The 19,995-nt window shown below is 46.4% G+C and overlaps 1 protein-coding gene across 1 annotated transcript in view; it reads left to right on the top strand.

Annotated features, from left to right (window-relative positions):
- The window catches only part of APOLTP (apolipoprotein lipid transfer particle homolog), a 1,292,669-nt gene that overhangs the window by 1,125,894 nt on the left and 146,780 nt on the right, over window positions 1-19,995 (top strand). The window contains exons 63-65 of the mRNA XM_085632129.1: window positions 2,514-2,701; window positions 14,946-15,038; window positions 17,941-18,145. Of these exons, the coding sequence (XP_085488255.1) occupies window positions 2,514-2,701; window positions 14,946-15,038; window positions 17,941-18,145 (486 nt within the window). The remainder of the gene's footprint in view (window positions 1-2,513; window positions 2,702-14,945; window positions 15,039-17,940; window positions 18,146-19,995) is intronic.

Genomic DNA, 19,995 nt, shown 5'->3' with positions numbered 1-19,995 from the left:
CACTTGATTATTTTGTGTGCAATCAAATATGTATATTGTCACAGCCTTGAATATTTGATATAACTTTAAATATACGATTTAAACCTTACCCCGGTGTGTGCTATACTTTCCTTTTTCCAAATATTTTTGAAACTGTTACAATTAAATTATCGCTTGAACTGTGCAAAGAAATTGAAATACCTGACCGAACCGTTTGTTTTGTTTAAATACGAATAAATTGGGACAAGTCGGTGGTCATACCGCTCACATTGGCCACCACGCAGCCGACTTTAGACTATTCCCTGAAGTGGCACACGGACTGGGTAAAGTATTTGGGCATATAGATACATAGGGATCCGGAACTGGTGGTAAGGGAAAACTATGGCAGAGCAATAACTAAACTGGACGAACAGATAGACAGATGGATACGGATGCCTTTTTCCCTAGCAGATCAGATAGCTCTGCAAAAAATTATTATCCCACCAAAATGTTTATATTTATTTAGGATATTCCTATTTGGCTAACACAGGCAATGTTTTCAAAACTGAGAACTGCAATGCAGAAGCTGACATGGGTGGGAAAACAGGCCAGAATACACTGGGATACACTGACGAAACCATACCACAAAGGAGGATTCGGGTGCCAGATCTCCAACTATATTATTGTTGTGCACAGGCACAACATGCTCACTGCTGGCTACAACCACACGCGTACATACCACACGTGCCAGTGGAAAGGGACAGTGTATACCCGACCCCATTGACAGCCTATATGTCAGACCCAAAGTCCTTTACCCACAATGATAGGATACAAACAGTGCACTGTACCTCGAGAGCTTGGTATATGCTAGCGCGTCGTTTATGCACCATCACTTCCTATTGCGTACCGCCCGAGACTGTCAGTTACGCAGGAAAAAAGTATGCTACAGCTGTTAGGCGAAATGAAACTGAATACCATGGCAGATGTATTCCCACATGGTAGATTCATCCAGAGAGAGGACCCATCCTTAAACATACACAATACTCCCATGAAACTGTTTGCCCATTTGCGGTTGCAGACGGCGATAAGAGAATTATACGCCTCATTCCCAGAGGAACCACCACAATTACAAGCACTGCAAACACTGATAGTTACACCTAGCCGCCGGAAATTAGTCACACGCTTATACAACGCGGCACAATCAGAGCACGGCGGAACTGTGAACAGATCGCTTAATAAATGGGAAATGCTACTGGGTGACAATATAAGCGAACAAGATTGGGAATATAGTTGCACACAGCTACAACTGATGACGCCAAACTGCAATTTGTGCATAATACACTTTAAATTCTTACACAAATTTTATTATACCCCTGCTCAGTTACACACATACGGCCTTCGGCCAAATGATACGTGTTATAGATTCAAGGCTTTACATGCAGACTTCTTACATACGGTGTGGGCCTACCCACAGATACATAAATATTGGGAAGAAGTTACGGGAGCACTCACAACTATGTTATCTGAAATGATACCAAATGCCCCACTTGTGTGCCTATTGGGTATATATAAACTTACACCCATAAAAAAAAGATTTTTGGCTGTAGCGCTTTTGTTAGCTAAGCGCCGTGTTGCTATAAGATGGGGTAGCAAACGCCCCCACAGATTCAAAGACTGGCTTAAGGACATGTCATACTGTAGAGACACCTTCGAAGTCTACGAGGAAGAACTACCGCAGGCATCCAGACCTAGAGATTACTGGAAACCTCTGATGCAATAACTCCGATTTACACCGGTGGACGGGTGAGGTCAGGGTACTAGCGTGACAGTAGAATATGAGACACTTCTATCTACCTCCTGGTGGGAGGAGACCAGGGGGAATGTTGAGGTAGTGTGACCAGGAAATGTATTTTGACAATTGCAATTTTATATCATATATGACTGTGATGTACTGTACTGTGTGCTGTGTTTGATGTCGACCTGAACCAATAAACACATTTAAAAAATAACATTAATTTTTTTTTACAAACGCAGAGAATTTGTTTCAGGACAGATACCACTAGAGGACCTTCCAAAATGTGGCTCCTTGCTGCTAAATGGCCCTTATTGATATTGCTTTTTATACCTCATTGACATATCACTGGCTTCACTGCTACTTTATAAAATAGTGAGGTGATTAATTAATTATTTTGGGATGTTGCAAATCTCGAGAAACTGACATTTAGGTGTTTAGCTGTCATATTTGCTTTGTGAATCCATGTTCTGCTTAATGTCCATTTTTAATCTATTAGTGTTGCTTGCTCCATACCCCCATTAAATGATAATACAGCTTCATTTTGTAGAAAAGGGGTAATCTGAACATTATGTTTACAAGGTCTTACTTTATGTCCAATCTCAACATTAAAAGTACGGATTATCCACAATCATCCACAGAAAATACCATGTTTTTACTCTTTATATAAAGATCACAAAGCCTATTTTTACCCTTTTCTTATTTGATAACTGGTGCCTTTCTCTCAGACTGAACTCCTGAATGTGTTGTTTTTCAATCCCAGGGCATGCTGAAGACAATGGCCTGGAGCTCAGTGCATGTGTGGATGGAAAAAAGTTGGCTGCCATGGAGACCTATCACATTTTAAATGGCAAGAGACAAGAAAGACTGGGGCACATCTCCATTACAGCTGTGAACCAGAGTGTGACATTGACAGCACATGGCTGTGGGGATGTTGTTGTTAAAGTTGAGGTACAGTATTTTTTCCTATAAAATTTGTATTGGCATGTAATAAGTAAACACATACAAATAGACCAATATTGCAGAGGCTCTGAGATACAAACAGAAGCCGAGCACCCCAAAAATAGAAAAAAAGAAAACCATAGAAAATGGCAATGAAGAAATATGTACATGCGTACATTTGGTAACTAACAACCATTTACAATTAGGATACAGAAATACAAAACTGGTATATGATGTGGATGTAATCACTGAAAAGATAGTAATATAGGACTCAATGAGCATACCATGAAAGCTGTGTTGTATAATCACAGGGTGTCTTAGACCAGTTAAGTGGGCTAGTATCCCAGAGCAGCATGGATTATAAGAGGAGGTAATATAAGTAGGAGTAGAGGGACCAGGGGGTGTGACATTAACAGCACATGGCTGTGGGAATGCTGTTGTTAAAGTTGAGGTACAATATTTTTGATAATAGCCACAAGTCGAAGCAAACACAATTTCAACCCAACAGCCTTCTCTTTCAAGCCAATTTGTTGGAATGTAGAAATTGTATTAATCCATCTTTCATTGCCACGTCAGTGGACCAAAACACATCTACATCGTCTAACTTTATATGTTTCTTTAACTTCAATAGGAAAATAAAACTATGTTTAGAAAATATTTGGGATGGGGTGTGGCAAAAGGATAACAGTGTGGAACTATGGTGCCCCCTATCTACTATGGAATAGTGCAACGGAAATACAACTTTGCCCATATTATTCCTGCACAACATGCTAGCTTGAGGTGTATTTCTTAAGGTTTTGTATCCCTCTGTAGATCCACTTAAGATGGATAATGGTTACCAAAATATTACCCCTAGCACACCTCCTTCAGGATACCCAATCCTGGTGCCACTTATCAAGGTGAGGAAATCGACTTGCTTTTGAACTGTGAATGGAAGTAATCATTTAATTTGGTAGTCATGCTCCACATATCACAGAACAAACATTAAAAAGTGATATACAAATTAACATATCAGATATGAAACCGTAGAGAAAGAAACAAAGACTAAAAATAATCAATTGATGAGGGAGATGTATAAATTGCCATTTCCCTCCATAACATAAGTGGTGTAGATCAGACCACTCCATTCTACTCCATGCCAATATATTACCAGCACCAATGTGTAATTATGACTTACATTGGCCAATATTCAGACACCACACTCGCCAGAATGCCTTGACCAAAAAAGCCTGTCTAGCTCATCTTCCATGCCTCAAGTTTCCATAACAATTGATGACATAAATTTGTACAGGGTTACTTTGCTTGGTAGATAGGTTTGTGCCAGATGCGTCCACCAACATACACTCCATCTACTTATACCTCAGAAACCTGAAAGTAGGTATACCACCCCATGTTCACATAGACAATGAGTAAAGTCCAGAATCTAAATTCTTTGAAATTCAAAGACTAGTTCTTCACCCTGATAATTAACTCTCTTTACTGGTAAGTAGGCTACATAAACTTATCATGCACCCATAATTTTCTAAAGTTCAATGGTGTGCAGTCAGCATACTTACAGTTCCACCTCATAATCACTAAGGGCCTGATTCACAAAAGGCCTCCGTACTTGTGGCAGATACCCCGCAGTCGTGTGGAGTGGGGAAGAAGTCATTGTAGAGATTCCGCTCGAGTGCAGAGAGTCCACCTCAACTGCTGGCACTCCCCCACCAGTGCAGAGGCCCTTTGTGAATCGACCCCAAATGTATGCCTGGATCACCCTTAGATCTGAGGGTATTTGCTAATCAATAATGGTGTGTTAGGAGCCTAGCGCGCAACCAAGATGGCCGCGTAGGTGCGAGGCTCCCGAGGACCACCACGACCTCCTGAATTAATCCTGCCTAGATCCTGTCCTTGTTGAGGGGACTGCATCGGTGAACCCGAGCTGAGGCGCCATCCGTTTTTCGTTTTCGAATCGGACCCCGGACACCGGTGGGAGCACCGATTGAAGGTTGCGGCCTTCTCCGCGCTGGCCCCCCGGATTGGAGTAGTGGGGCGATCCGGGGACAAAGCGAACAACAGCGGCGGGCAGGGCTGGGCGACTCGCGTACCCCGTGCTTTCACTTTCGCTTTTGCGCTCTCCTTGCCCTCAAGCGAGGTAGGGTTGCGGAGCGGGGTGCGGTGGTGTGGCCTTGTCCAGGTGCCCGGCTGACCCGCCGGCCGTGAGTCGTCCTGCGGCCCAGTGGTCGCCCTCCCCCCCCCGGAACCCGTGAACTGGTTTATCGGCCCTTTCGAGGAGATTGGCACGACGGTGGGAGAGCAGGCATGTCCACCAAACAAGATGGCGACCGGGCGAAGGTGAAGACGACCCGCCGCGGCCCGGCGCCTCAATCCAACAGTATGGACCGCTACACCCTCCAGAAGGGATCTCCGGAGACATCGCGCACATCCCCGGCGGGCCCGACGGAGGCATCTGCTCAACCGGTGGATCTGACCCTCCGGGACGTCATGGGCGCCATCGCAGAGATGAAGGCCTCGGTGGACCAGCGTTTCGACACCCTAGCGCAAAAGATAGACTCGGTCCTGGTGGATGTTAGCCTTGTGAGGGCTGACTTGTCCAAAACCAACGACCGGGTCGATTCCCTGGCCCACACCACAACGAGCCTCACGACGGACGTGGTGGCCCTCCAAAAGGAGGTGCGCCGGCTTGGCCAGGCGAGCGCCCTGATGGACCGGCGACTGGAGGATTCCGAGGGTCGGGCCCGGAGGAATAACGTTCGCATTGTGGGGGTGCCGGAGGGACGAGAGGCGGAGGCGGCAGATCTTTTTGTGGAAGAATTGATCCTTACCCATCTCCAGCCCCGGGGGCTGAGTAAGCTTTTTGCGGTGGAACGTGCTCACCGGGTCCCTGGGGGCAGACCTAAGGCCGGTGCCCCGCCGCGGCCTCTCATTGCCCGGATTTTTAATTTTCGGGACAGAGACGCTATCCTGCAGACCTCCAGGCAACAGGGACCGGTCAAGCTTGATAACATGGATGTGCATTTCTACCCAGACTTTACTCCGGCGGTCCAAAAACAGAGATTGAGTTTTCTCGGAGTTAAACGTCGCCTACGGGACCTGAACCTTAAGTACTCAATGCTTTTTCCAGCTAAGCTAAGGGTGGAGGTGGATGGGCGCACGCACTTTTTTGACCGACCCAAGGCGGCTGGGGACTGGTTGGACACTCTGCCTGGAGATCGGGGCCGAGGGGGTGGGGGGGGTGCGGTTGGCGGGGAGGGCCCGCCGGATCAGAACTGAGGGGTTACGAATAGGCCGGGCTCTGGACAACATTCCTTTACCATTTACGGATCGTCTATGTTCCCCTCCTATGGAGGTCGTGTGGGGTCTGTTGGGGGCTTCCCTCCTCCTCTGGGGGACTAGTTAGTTTTTCATCTATGGGGCGACAGGCACACTGCACTTTGGGGGGGCTGTCTGGGCTCATGCAGGGGTGCAGGGAGGGGGAGTTCTGTTGGGATGGGGGGGTGGGGGGGATGTGTTGTTTGTTTGCACCGCAAGGCAAGCCCTTTACTGTATTGTTGCTCTCGAGATGCTCTGTGGGGGACGACTGATTGCTTCTACGTATGATGGGGGGTAGGGATTTGACTGTGTTGTCATGGAATGTTAACGGCCTGGGGGACAGGATTAAGCGTGGTGTGGTCCTGCAGTACCTGAAACGTATCTCACCAGATGTTATCTTCCTGCAGGAGACACACCTTATAGGTAACTCCTTTCATGCCATGAATCGGCGAGGCTATCGATTGGTGGCCCACTCGGGCTTCACCTCGGGCTCGCGGGGGTGGGTATCATGATTAAGAACTCGCTCCCGTTGGAGATTGATGAGGTGCGCCATGATGAGAGGGGACGCTACACTGTTCTGGTGGGTAGAATGGAGGGTAGAGTGTTTGTTTTTATATCAGTGTACGTCCCGCCTGGGTTACAATCTACTACATTTGCGGACTTGGGGCGCCTCCTCCTGGACCTCCCGGGTGGCCTGCTGGTGGTTGGGGGGGACTTTAATGCGGTAGTTTCTGGGTCTATGGATCGCCATCCCCCTAGGGACCTCCCCCGGGCACAGGCTTGGCTGTCCGGCCTTTTAGATACACTGGGCCTGGTGGATTGCTGGCGACTAAAGCATCCCGCACAGCGGCAATACACCTTCCACTCGGGTGCCCATGGTAGCCTCTCGCGGCTTGATTACATCCTTGTCCCGGCGGCCTATGCTGGGAGGGTGGGAGAGGTGTGCCATCTGGCGCGGGGCATTTCAGATCACTCCCCATTGCTGTTCCATTTCGATGTCTTCCCTAGGGGGGAGGGCAGGGTGGCTCCAATCAATGCTTGGTACTTGCGTGACCCCACTATTCGTGCCGACTTGATCAAATCCTTACAGCGATACTTTGATGAGAATGTGGGGTCTGTCCCTTCGGCCATCTCCCTGTGGGAGGCTTTTAAGGTAGTTCTCAGAGGGGAGGCCCTCTCCTTTATCTCCCATGCCCGGAGGCGCGAGCGGGAGGAGGTAACCCGGGTGGAGGCCGAAATTGTGGAACTAGAGGGGGACCTGGGGAGCGGGGTCACAGACGCTAAGTTGCATGTTCTGCACCTCAAGCAGGCGGCCTATAGGGCCCTCGTCACGGAGGCGGCCAGGGGCCTCAGTAGAGAGCAACAGGGGCGACTGTATGATGTGGGTGATAAGGCTGGTAAATTGATTGCGTGGTTGGACAAGAGGGAGAGAGCGAGTCGTGTGGTTCCCTTGATTGAGGGGACGGATGGTGTGCCTGTCACCGAGCCGGAAGCCATTGTCTCCTGCTTCGCGGATTACTTCCGCGAGGTGTACTCCCCGGTCTCTCCCTGCTCGGAGGAAGATTCCCATGCCCTGCTTCGGGATATCGCGCTGCCCTCCCTTACGGTGGAGGACAGGGATTTGCTGGACGCTCCTCCCACCTCGGACGAAATTGCCCTGGCTATTCGCTCGGTCGCATCCGGCAAGGCCATGGGCCCCAATGGTATCCCCATCGAGCTTTACAAGCTGCGACCGGATGTACTGGCGCCCCACCTGCGCGCGATGTTCCTGGCGGCCCACTCGCAGGGTTCCCTCCCGCCGGACCAGCGTCTGGCCACAATCGTGGTGATCCACAAGGAGGGGAGACCCCGTGAGCGGGTTACATCCTATAGGCCTATCTCGCTCTTGAACGCGGAGCCCAAAATCCTCGCCAAGGTACTGGCCAACCGGCTGGTTGGCGTGGTGGGCGATTTGGTCCATCAAGACCAATCTGGCTTTATACCCCATCGTAACACGGCTCTTAATCTGCGACGCTTGCACGGGGCGCTCGCGCGTGTCCCGTTTGTGCGTGAGCCGGCCATCTTGGCGTCCTTAGACGCCACTATGGCGTTTGACACGCTTGAATGGCCATACATCTGGGCGATGCTGGCGAAATTTGGATTTGGACCAGGATTCATTAGCTGGGTCAAATTGTTGTATTCGGGCCCATTGGCGCAGGTGGTGGTGAATGGGCGAGTCTCGGCCCCCTTCGCGCTGGGGCGGGGCACGCGTCAGGGTTGCCCCTTGTCACCGCTCTTGTTTGCATTGGCCTTGGAGCCCTTGGCGGAGTGGCTGCGGTGGCACCCCTCTATCCGTGGTCTCCGCTGGACCCCCGAGCATGAGGACCGCGTGTCCCTCTACGCCGATGATATCCTTTTGTATCTCGCCTCCCCGCGTAACTCGCTGATTGTCCTGGTTGATGTTCTGCGCTCCTTCGGTCGTAACTCAGGCCTTGTCATCAACTGGGCGAAATCCTGCGTGTATGTGCTTTCCGGGGAGGCTCCGGCCCTACCACGGGACTGCCCGATCCAGATTGCCTCCCAGGGGTTCCGGTACCTGGGTATATATATTACTCTCGACCCGGAGGCCCGCTACGAGCGGAACTTGCTACCCCCCCTCCAGCGTTTGCGGGAGGACGTTGCGCGTTGGCGGCGTCTTCCGCTTTCGCCGCTTGGCCGAGCGGCCTTGTTTAAGATGATGTCCTTGCCGCGCTTTCTGTATGCGCTTCAGAACACTATGGACTTGGTTCCGGCGCGCTACTTCCGTGAGGTGGAGAGCCTGCAGCGGCGCCTGTTCTGGGACGGGAGGCCGCGTATTGCTCTGGCTAAATTGACGCTCCCGTGGTACGATGGGGGAGTTGCCCTCCCAGACATTAAACGGTATTACTGGGCCTCCCAGCTAGCTGCGATTAATCATGGCCTTTACGGGCCCGCCCTGAACCCGGCATTTGAAATGGACAAGATGCTCCTGCCCGGTGGCGACTACAATCGAGCGCTCTACTCTGGCGCGCCCGACTCCCGTCTGACGGGACCGACGCGTGTCATGGTGCGTGTCTGGCACGCGGCTAATGCAGCTATGGGGTGGAAGGACCGTTTGACCCGGGCGACACCGCTATATGCGTCTGAGAGGTTGGGCTCCCTGTGGACATCGAAGGGCTTCGAGAAGTGGGACACGATCGGAATCAGCACAGTGGGAGACCTCTGGACGAGGGGTGGATTCAAAACTTTTGAGACGCTGCAGACAGAATTTCAGCTGCAAGGCAGTGAGTACTTTCGGTACTTACAAGTCCGCCACGCGCTGGGCTCCGTCTTCCCTGATGTCGCGTCCATTCCGGAGTCTTCCCCCCTGGAGGACAGAGTGCTGGATGGCCATGTCCCAGACAGCACGATCTCCCTTATATATAAAAAACTGATCAACGACAGATCGTGCCTGCTGACTAGTCTCCGCGAGGCCTGGGTTGCCGACGGGCTGGAACTGGACGACGAGGACTGGATTTCCGCGGTGGCCTCTCCGAAGGAGGTGGCCATCCCGGCTCGCCTTCGCTTCGTCCAGCTTAAGATCCTCCACCGGGTTTACGTGACGGGGCCAAGGCTTCTACGTATGGGCTTTGTTGGTGACGGATTGTGTAAGCGTGGCTGTGGTGCCTTGGCAACTTTCATGCATATTCTGTGGGAATGCCCACAGGTGGAGCGATTCTGGCGTGGTGTGCATGAGGTCCTGCGTGTGGTGACGCGTGTTGCGCTGTTGCCTGAAGCGAGGAGATGCTTGCTGAATGTGTGGGAACCAAATGACTATTCGGTCCCGCAGACGCGGTGGGTGACTCTGGGATATATGATAGCTAAGCGTGACATTGCTCAATTGTGGGGATCCCAGAGGCCCCCAGCGGTGTTGGCCTGGAAAGAACATATGGATTGGTGTATGTTTCGTGAAAAGGTAGTGTATGTGGCGAGGGGTAAGCCTGGGGCGTGGGTGAAAATCTGGGGCCCCTGGAACGCCTATCGCGGGGGTATTTGTGAGCCGCCACTGCTGCCGGCCGCCTCACCAGCTCCGTCCCCCTAGCCGACCCCCTCCCTCAGCCACGGGCATGTAGTTCCCCAGTCCCTGATCTATTCCCATTCCCCTCTTCAGAATTTGGCTGCTGGTTGGGATCCCCCACTTAAGGAGCACGTGCCGTCACTTTGGATGGCGGGTTGCCTTGCGGGTGTGGTTTTTTTGTGTTGTCTTGTTTTGAAAAAAGGAAACCGTATTGTGGGCTTGGAGTTATGTGGCCTGCGCTATTGATATCTCCTGATTTACCGATCTGCACCGCCAAGAGACTCTTACTGTATGTATGTCATATGCTTCTGCCACTCTAGCGGCCGGCCGGATGGTTGTAGGCCCATACTTGTAACCTTTTTAAAATGTAATAAACGGTTTCAAAAAAAAAAAATAAAAAAAAAAATAATGGTGTGTTATTTACATTAAAAACATTATTATATATGTGTCTTTTCTTAAATGTTAAACAACTGTGAAATAAAATAAAGAAAAGCCATTTTCATGCATAAATCTTAGAGAAGAATCTAAACCACCAGCCTGTGGATCCTAAGTAGTACTGAACCATATTTTCTGTTGAATGGCCCATAAGGGTGTGATGGCATCATTCAAAAGATTCCAGGAACAAGATTCAACCACATTAGAAACAGTGCTCTAACTGGGCGGGTGCACTGGCAAAACAAAAAAAGGGGTATTGAGCCAGGACCCTAACAGGGACTGGGGCACAATTTAATTCTTGATTGTAAGGATACTCCATTGCAACAGAGAATCCTCACAACAAGAATGCAGCCTGTCCACCGCATTTAGATGTGGGCTGAATCTTTAGGTTAATAACGGCGGAGACCACCCTGTCTCCACTCTGATTAATCCCCTCCGACGGCCATGAGGAGTAAGGGTCATCGGAGCAATTACTACATTTCCACCCAGTCATTTTCTAATATTTCTTACCGTCAGGTAAAACCTGGCGGTAAGGGGCCGTAAAAATATGTGAATGCTCCCCGCCCTGGGAGAAGCCTTCCTGGTGCTGGATGTATCACTTTTTTATCTTTACAAAAAGAAAATCCAGTTTCATGATTTTCATTTTGAATAAAAAAAATTACTGTTTTTTACAGGGCTGCATCTTTATTATGCAGCCCAGTAGCAAACAGTAAATGTGTTTAAAAATGACAACCTGCTAGGCAGTCGTTTATAAATTTAGCAGATGAAGTAGTCATAGTGTAAAGTCTTCCGTGAAGCTAATGGTGACTACTCAGTCCGCCAAATAATAAATCGGGGCTTAATATGACTAATTTAAAATTTGGTTACTGGTTGAGGGAGTGAAATCCTACTCGAGTAGGAACCATAATCCTTGCCAGGGTTAAGCCACAAGCAAACCCTAAATTAACTTGTGCTAAACCGTCTGTAGCTTGGCACAGAGCAGTCAGGCTTAACTCAGAGGCAAAGTGTAAAGTATTTGTGCAAAACTTCAAACAGTGACACAGTGAAAACATACCACAAAAAGGTCTACAATGGCTTTAGAGAAATATAGTAATTTGTAATAAATAAAACAAGACTAAAATGACAAAAATCCAATCAGTAGAACTGGAGCTGTGCAATTTTTAAGTGTTCAGTAAAAATAGCGCCAAAAAGTGTAAAGTGCCAACTGTGGGTATCTGGTTGTTCCTGACTGGGACAAAGTCAAAAGTTAATTACAACCACGATGGAGCACGGGCCAGCTATAGGGACCCAGTTAGGACTGCTGACTGAGAGTACCTTAAGTCCTGGTTGCAGAGGTTTGCGTCGTCTCATGCCAAGAATGCGTTGGTTCCAAGGTACTGTCGAGCTGCGATGCAAGGTCCTGCATCGTGGTCGAGGATCTCATCGAAGAGAACTTGCGATATGAAGTCTGTCATCGAGGATTCTGTTGGGGTGATGCATCAGTTTCAAAGAGCTGTGAAGCTGCGATGCAAGAACCTGATGTGTCGGCTCTGCTTTGGGTTGTGCCACGGAACAGATGAGGTCTGTCGGTTCTACTGGATCCACAGATGAGTGATCAGAGCACCTTTAGATCCACTTCCAAGGATCCAGGACTGTGATGGTACCACTTGGTAGGGCAACACTCAAAGCTGTCATAGTCCAGGTGCTAGGCTCAAGGTTGTTGGAGGCATCTGTCCCTGAGGCTCTAGTCAGGAGGCCAGCCAACTAGCACTTGGAATCACTTTGGAGTCCTGGGTTCAACAGATGGCACAGTCCAGTCCTTCTCTCCCAGGCAAGAGGGCTGCAGACAGCAGGTCAGCATAGCAAGGCAGCTGTCTTGCAAGGCAGTAGTACCGCAGGGCAGCAGTCCATCAGAGTGGCAGTCAATTCAGCAGCAACAGTCTTTCTTAATGACAGAGTATCCACAGGTCCAGATGTGTACTGAAGAGTTGGTGTCTGAGGTCCAATATGTATAACCAGTTATGCCTTTGAAGTGGTAAAAGCATCTAGAGGTCTCCCACTGAAGTCCCCAGGCATCCTGTCTTCCCTGTCCTGGCTCTAGACCAACTACAGGGGGTATGCAGCCCTTTGTGTGGAGACAGGATACATATCTAAGCTCTCTATTGTGTGCGGCTTTCTAGGAGGAATACACAAAGCCAACTAACAGCTACACCCAGCCATGTGACCCAGGGGCAGGCTATAGACACTAAATGGCTAGGCAGGTAAATGGAAACATCCTAAAAGTGGTATTTTCAAAATTGTAACTTAAAATCCGACTTTACCATAGTAGATGATTTTTCATTACAATTCCAAAGACGCCAAACATGAACTGGTTACCTGCTCCCATTTGGAAATTACAGCTTATTAAATGTAATAAGGTAACTCCAATGTTATCCTATGGGAGTGGCAGGCATTGCAGTTTTGAGATACAATAGTAAGAGTGTTTTATTACCAGGACATGTAAAACTTAAAAGTATGTGTCCAACTTTTCTGGGCTGTCCAGGGCCTACCTTAGGGGGTGGATTATATGTAATAAAAAGAAAGGTTTTGACCTGGCAAAAGGGAAATTATGACAGGTCAAAATTGCAGTTTAAACCACATACTCAGGCTGCAATGTCAGGCCTGAAACATGTTTAAAGGGCTACTTAAGGGAGTGGCACAATTAGTGCTGCAGGCCCACCAGTAGCATTTAATGTACAGGCCCTGGGTGCATGTAGTATCACTTTAATAGGGACTTATAAGTAAATTAAATATACCAATTGTTGATAAACCATTGTTACCATGTTTTAAGGAGTGAGCATATGCACTTTAGCACTAGTTAGCAGTGGTAAAAAGTGTAGTGTCCTAAGGTAAACAAAAACGAGGTCAGCAAAAATGCGAGGAGGAAGGCAAAATGTTTTGGGAAAGACTAACTTGCTGACTGGTCTAACAACTACTTTTGTGTACCATTGGTATTCAGGACATAAATCATTATTTCATTTCAACATAATAACTAATGTATTGTCACTTACTTTACAACTTACCTTGTCAAATTGTTTGGTTTTGGTCCTGGGTAAAGGTGTTATATAAACAGTTAAATATAATATCCTGCTGATTTGATTATGTTTTGTCCAGTGAAACCCCATTTATGAATTTGGCAAACACAGGATGCTATTTCTCATGTATTAATTACATCAGCCATGACATATTTAAAGGCTTCTCATGTCACACCCACTTTAGGACCTGACACCTTTGTCATGTCACTTAAAGCACTGAGAATCACTTTCTTGATTTGTATTGTTTTAGAAAGAATTCAACTTTTGAAATGGCATTGGTATAATAATAGCAAAATAGTAGTAGTGGCTGGCGAACTTTCTTTGCTACATTTTGTGCAGATGAAATCTGTGCTTATTAAATATTCACCTCCGGAGTAAAATCTGCATCCAGAATTCAATCTTCAAGCATAGTCCAGGATAGGGAATGTTTTTCATAAGCCTTCTTTAAACATAGCTCATGATTCAGGACAATTAATGCCAAATCATGTCTTTGTCAGCTACTGCTAATTATGTCCTATAGTCTCCCACCAATATATGCTATTTAGAGCTCTACAGAGGGTGTACATAAATAAACGCACATTAAAAAAAAGATTTAGAACTGTGACTTGACCAGAATAACTTGAGACTCAGTGAGATTTTGCACTCACCCTCTGCAACTATGATGCACTTAAGGAAAATGTTATATTCCTTGGGCATAGTAGTGGAAAGACTCCAAGGATCTTGGAGGATTCTGGATATAATTTTTTTATTATTAAAACCCTGTACAGAATCCTGCAGAGCTTTATAAATCATTCTGGATAATATGTGTTTGACTGTTCAAGCTACAGGGAGCCTATGCAGATTGCCAACTTTGTATGCAGATATATGCTCCAAGTGAGACAGCAGTCTCAGGATTCAACATGAATTTCTGTCTGAGACAAACATACAAGAAAGTCTGTCTAAGGTATCTAAACATGTTTATAAAAGACATGGTGTAAGCATGCCAGGTCTTGAGTCAAAGAGAGGCCTCTACCCGCAGTTCAAACTAAGATAATAGAAGGCCAACTTGACTATAGCAGTAATCTGGGTTTTACTGTTTGCGCTATTGTGGAAAAGAATTCCGCAGTTACTTACCTTGGTCATGAGTTATTATATAGTATGGTCCCTTGTTTCTTTTGAAGGATCTGAAATCTTACATGCATTCCAACTTTATGAAGAGGTTTGGGTGACTGTGATAGTATGCTGCCATTGTATGTACCTTGTTCTTTTTAACAATGACACCTACTGTGTGTACAAATAAAGTAAACTTCTTGTGAAATTATTATGGATGATAACAGGTTAGCTTCAAAAACATATTCCATATATTGTGTGTCTAGAAATGTCTAAATTGTTTGAATTTTTCTCCCATATACCTACCTAGTCTATACTAAGTGGCATTGGTTCCCAGCTGAAAACAAGTATTCTCGACAAGATACATAAATTTGATGAGTTCATTTGGGAATTCCGTAAAATTGTAAGTACTTATTTTTCGCCTAAACATTTATATCATTCCACAGCATGCTGTCAGTATCTTTCTATTGGAAGTGAGTGAGCAATACCGAATTGAAGTTTACCTCTTTTGATAATTAGTAATGTGGTAGGATGAGGCATAAGTTGAGATCCCAATCTGTTCCTTCTGAAAATCTATTATATTCCTTTGATTTTGCCGGAATTTCTCTTTTTGGCAGAAAATGGAAATTTCCATAAAGAAAGGAAAATCGAATGTTGATTCTGGTACAACGTACCAGAATACAATACAGAAATCAGTGGTGGCTGCTCCCGGCCAGTAGTAGTGGGGTGGGGTTTAAAAAAAGAGGTCACTTACCTCCCTGCCGCCACCTATCCTCTGTCTGTTCATCCTCTACTTCTGTGTGAACCAGAAACACACACACTCCCAGACTCCCCTAAGCCAATCACAACGCTGCTGTCACTATGACAGTAGTATCGTGATTGGTCTGAGTGCTGTGGTTTGGCGCTCAACAGAGACTGGGAGGCCGTGCTTGTTCCCCATGCAGGCTGTTCAATACAGTCCAGTGGAGAACATGCTAAGTGCGCATGACTGTTTGGCCGGCCCAAGACGGCTGCCCAAACCATCATGTGCACTTAGAGCAGCCCAGCCCTGCCTGCCCCGCTGAACTGCCTTAGCAAGGAAAAATAAAATGAAAATAACAGCGTGTTATCATTTTACTTTTCATTTTTTGCAGCCAGTAGGGCGATTCTCCTCCCAATGATACAAGTGTAAAACAGGAGGAAGAAATGTGTGACAACACTTTGTGATATGAGAAGAACATCTGCTTCAGAAATCTATAATAGAGTTATGGAACTTTTCATTTAAATTCATCAGTGCAAAACGTAACCCATTATCCCCAAATGCAAAGAAATGTTAAAACACAATTGGTCAATTCATAAAGCTAGACTCTTAGAGAGGTACTCCCTTAGGTTTCCTATTATGGTTGAAGTGATTGAGAACTATTTCAAGTTAACGCCATTGCAGACGCAGTCCTGGAAATGTATGATTACCATACATTTGTAGGAGTATTACAGCTGGCCAATATTTACATCTTTTAAATTAGGTGGAAAAACCAACCATAAATAAGTCAGGCAATATGTGTGCATCTTCCAGTAGAGAAACCCCCTCTCCAATGCAAACATATGAGGTCATTTGGGTGTCTTTTGAAGCCCATTTGTTTGCTCCAATAATGTTGGGTGTAGTAAAAGATAAACACACTTTTTCGGTTTCTTGGAAATTTCTATATCTGCCTTACATCCTCTAAATTTTGGATTTCTCGGCAGTCTGTTTTGGGTTGTTTACGTTTTTTTCTTTATATTGCTTCTTTATCCTCTATTATTTCTAACTATGGTTTTGAATACATTTTTTGCAGGCAACTCTGAAATTATTCTTTTCTCTTAAGGCTAATATCGCTACATGCCATGTCGCTGTTGAGAGGCAAATATACTAACCTTTCATGCAACGCATGACAGCAACTTGCTGCATTGTTTTGTGTGAAAGGGAGAGAACAGAAATGTGTCATACTTACTATGATATGGCACACTATTGCTCTCTCACAGCGCTGGCACCCTTCTGGCAGCCTAGCGTCAGAGCAAGCACCCATGCACCATGGTTCAAGTGTTCTTATGTTACGGGCAAGCTTGTTTTTGTGCAGGAACGGATTCTGCGCACTTTGTCTAAGTATGTTCTTAATAACCTTTGCATTTGTATTCACTTTCTGGGTTTGGATATTGGTGTGCATCAAGATGCGCAGTCTGATCTGAGGTTTATCCTGGTGTTGTTGTAGCGAGGGATAGGAAAGCATGTTCTTTCCAGAATAAGCCCTGAGTGACTGCTGCATCCAACCCCTCATATGAGAATTCTATTGAGAATGGTTCACTAAGTCAAATCATTCTGCTTTATATACTATGGGCCTAATTTACAAGGTTGTGGCCCTGGGCAGCGCCACAAGAAATCATGCTGCAGTGCCCTTCGTCAAAAGAAAAGGGCAGGAATGCGCTGTATCTATGAGATTCGGCGCATTCCTGTCCTTTTCCCCTGCTCTGGTGCACAATAGGCTGTCATGCCCCAATGCAGACACCCTTGCGCCATGGTGCAAGGGTGTTTGTGTTGCGGGGCTGATTGATTGTGTGCAGGAAGGCAGGTCTTTCAGCACAAAATCAGTCAATTGAGGTGTATTTCTCTTTCTATGGTTGCTGCACAATGCAGCGCAAAAAAGAGAGGAAAAAACGAGGAGGAATGAAAACATTGCTCCTCGTTGCACCTCCCTAACACCATCCTTAGGGTGGCTTTAGAATCTGACTCATTCCCAGGTTTACGGTTCCTCGTAAATCTGGGAAGACTTCAGATTCCACGGATGTTGCATGGGAACACCCACAGCAGCACCCATGGAATGCTCCTTCACGCAGTAGTCTGCGTGAAAGGAGTACATATTAACAAGTCCACGAAAAGCCACGTAAAGTGGCTTTGTGTGGCCTTGTAAATATGCTGCAGCACATTGCGCCACCGAAGCGCCAAAGAAGTGCCACAAGGGGCCTCGTAAATGAGGCATTGTGTTTGTACTAATGCGAACGGTAAATCAACAAAGCCTAACGGGGCGGAGGGTAAAAGAACTTTAGTCCAAATTCAGTTGATGCCTGCCTTCCTCTTGGTTCTGCCTCCTTATTTACAGGTCTGGTATTCAAATACATCTCTAATTAGATTTATTAATCAAATGTCACAGCATTTTACATTGGAAGGGAATTGGCAGCAGCAGTGCACATTTAAAAGGAAATGTGAGCTACACAGGAATTGTTTAGTTGTTCTGAGAGTAATGCAAAAATCACCTTTGAACATATATTTGATTTGTTCTTTCCTGCCAACAAAGGTTCGCCCAGTTGACTTTCTTCATGAACTCGCAAGTTGGTCCTTAAAGGCTTCTCAGGAAGTCGCTGGAGCTCTTCAGCATGGAGCGAAGGCCGCCGGCCAAGTGTGGAAGCAGAGCGGCCTCAGACAAATGCTGCGCCACGACCTCCCGTTGTACTTGGAAAAAATTCAAGACATCGTTCAGCAAATGCAGAACGAGTTACAAAGTAAGTACTTAAACACACTGTCAGCCGAAATGGTTTACAACATAAAGAAAAAGTTAGAGAAGCAATTAAAGAAAGAAACACAGCTAAAGGTGCTATTTCAGGGAGACACATGTGCATGACATGCACACGAGGTATTTACTTCCTGTTAGATATTTCTTAAAAAACGTAATTTGTTTCTTAGGGATGGCCATAGCTAGTTTTAGCTGTGTGCTAAATCATATGTACTAAAAAAGTAAGAAAATGTTTATATAGAGAAGGGCTTTGCAGCAGGCTAGCATTTGATTGGCTAACAGTCATGTTAGTTCACCTCATACATTTCAGTGCATTGATGGTGAAATGTGATTAGCTGTGATGGAGACATACTGTTATATATATGTTTCTCACACGCCACCTGAGAAGGAGCTACCTTTGCTCCTACTAACCTTAATCCAAAGACTCCTTACTGCCACTTCGCAAGTGTAACAGCAGCATGTTAGTGAGGTGAGATGCCCAATTTTGCCTCCATTCACTAAATTGTACTAGAGCCACTGTCTGCTCCCAATTCGTTATGTCAGTGGTCCCTGGGCACTTTGCATGTTGTGACTTGTTTGGCTAACCCAGCAGAAATTGTAGTTTGTCTGCAAAGCATTACCTGTATTTTGCATCCACGGATGATTTCTTTCCTTGCTGAAGGCTATTGTCCACCAACATGTCATGACTTCCCTTCCTCTCACTTCCCACATTCTTACCCTTGTCCTCTCTTCCATACATTGAGAACCATCTTCCAATGACTAAGCAAGGTGGAGCAATACAGCCCTGCCTCGAATCCCTGTCTTTCATCTAAGCATCTAGCAAAGTGGTCCAATCCAAATTCATGAGTTCATCAAGCCAAGCGCAATTTGTGTATATTGACTTACTTTGAAGATGTACCAGAAATTGTAATTTCAAATGTTAGTATTGCCTGTATTTTATGTGTGCAGCTGCTTGTGGGTTGCACTGCTGAAGGCCCTTGTTCACCCATCTAGCATGACCTCTGCTCTGTCTTCTCTTCTCCCACATCCTACCCATGGCCTCTCTATGGCATTATCTTCCATTACCTCGTTAAAGGCGGAGGCTGACCTGTCCCCTCCATTGTCTGCCTTTCACTAAGTCACTAGCAAAGCAATTCACCCCTGGCTCATCTGGTCAGCAGGCACATGGCCCTTTGTGTGTGGTGATTTAGTAGAAAAGTAAACCGATGTATTTTCATGTAAAGAACTACATGTATTTTCTATCTACAGATGTTTGTGGGTTTTTTTTCTCAAAGGCCCTCTTTCCCCTATCCATCAAAACCTGTTCTTTGCCTTCTCTCCATGTGGTGTAAAAATAGTTGAATATGTGAATCCAAAGGTATGCATGACCTACTTGCACAGAGACTCAGTGGAAAATCTCCTTGAGTAAACTTTGGGCATGAAGGGCACTCCTGGAACTCTACAGGTATCATAGTTTTCAAGGAGAACCTTTGTGGGTCTTTGTCAACCCCAGTGGCGACTGGCACAGATGATCAGGGATAGAAGGGCAGAGGGTGGGGTGGGGTTAAAGAAGGAAAAAAACATAAATACACAAAAGGTGCACCATATAGCATCTCTATACAGAATCCAATGTCCAGAGGAAGCGGATTTCCAATTTGTGTACCAATCTTCTTTTTAGTTTGTACGTTGTTTCAAAAGCTCAGAATTATGTGACACTCAAACAGTCAACGCATTTCATCCAACAAAATGGACTTCTTTAGGGCAGGGTGCAACGTGATCAAGGTCAAAACTAGTAGTATTAATCCATATCCCAGACCATAGTTCACAGCGTAATAGTGGATCTCAGACTTTACTTCTACC

The sequence above is a fragment of the Triturus cristatus genome, chromosome 10 (assembly GCF_964204655.1).
Source record: "Triturus cristatus chromosome 10, aTriCri1.1, whole genome shotgun sequence".
Classification (NCBI taxonomy): Eukaryota; Metazoa; Chordata; class Amphibia; order Caudata; family Salamandridae; genus Triturus; species Triturus cristatus.
Note: the sequence above shows the minus strand (reverse complement) of the source record. Positions and strands in the feature narration are given on the sequence as shown.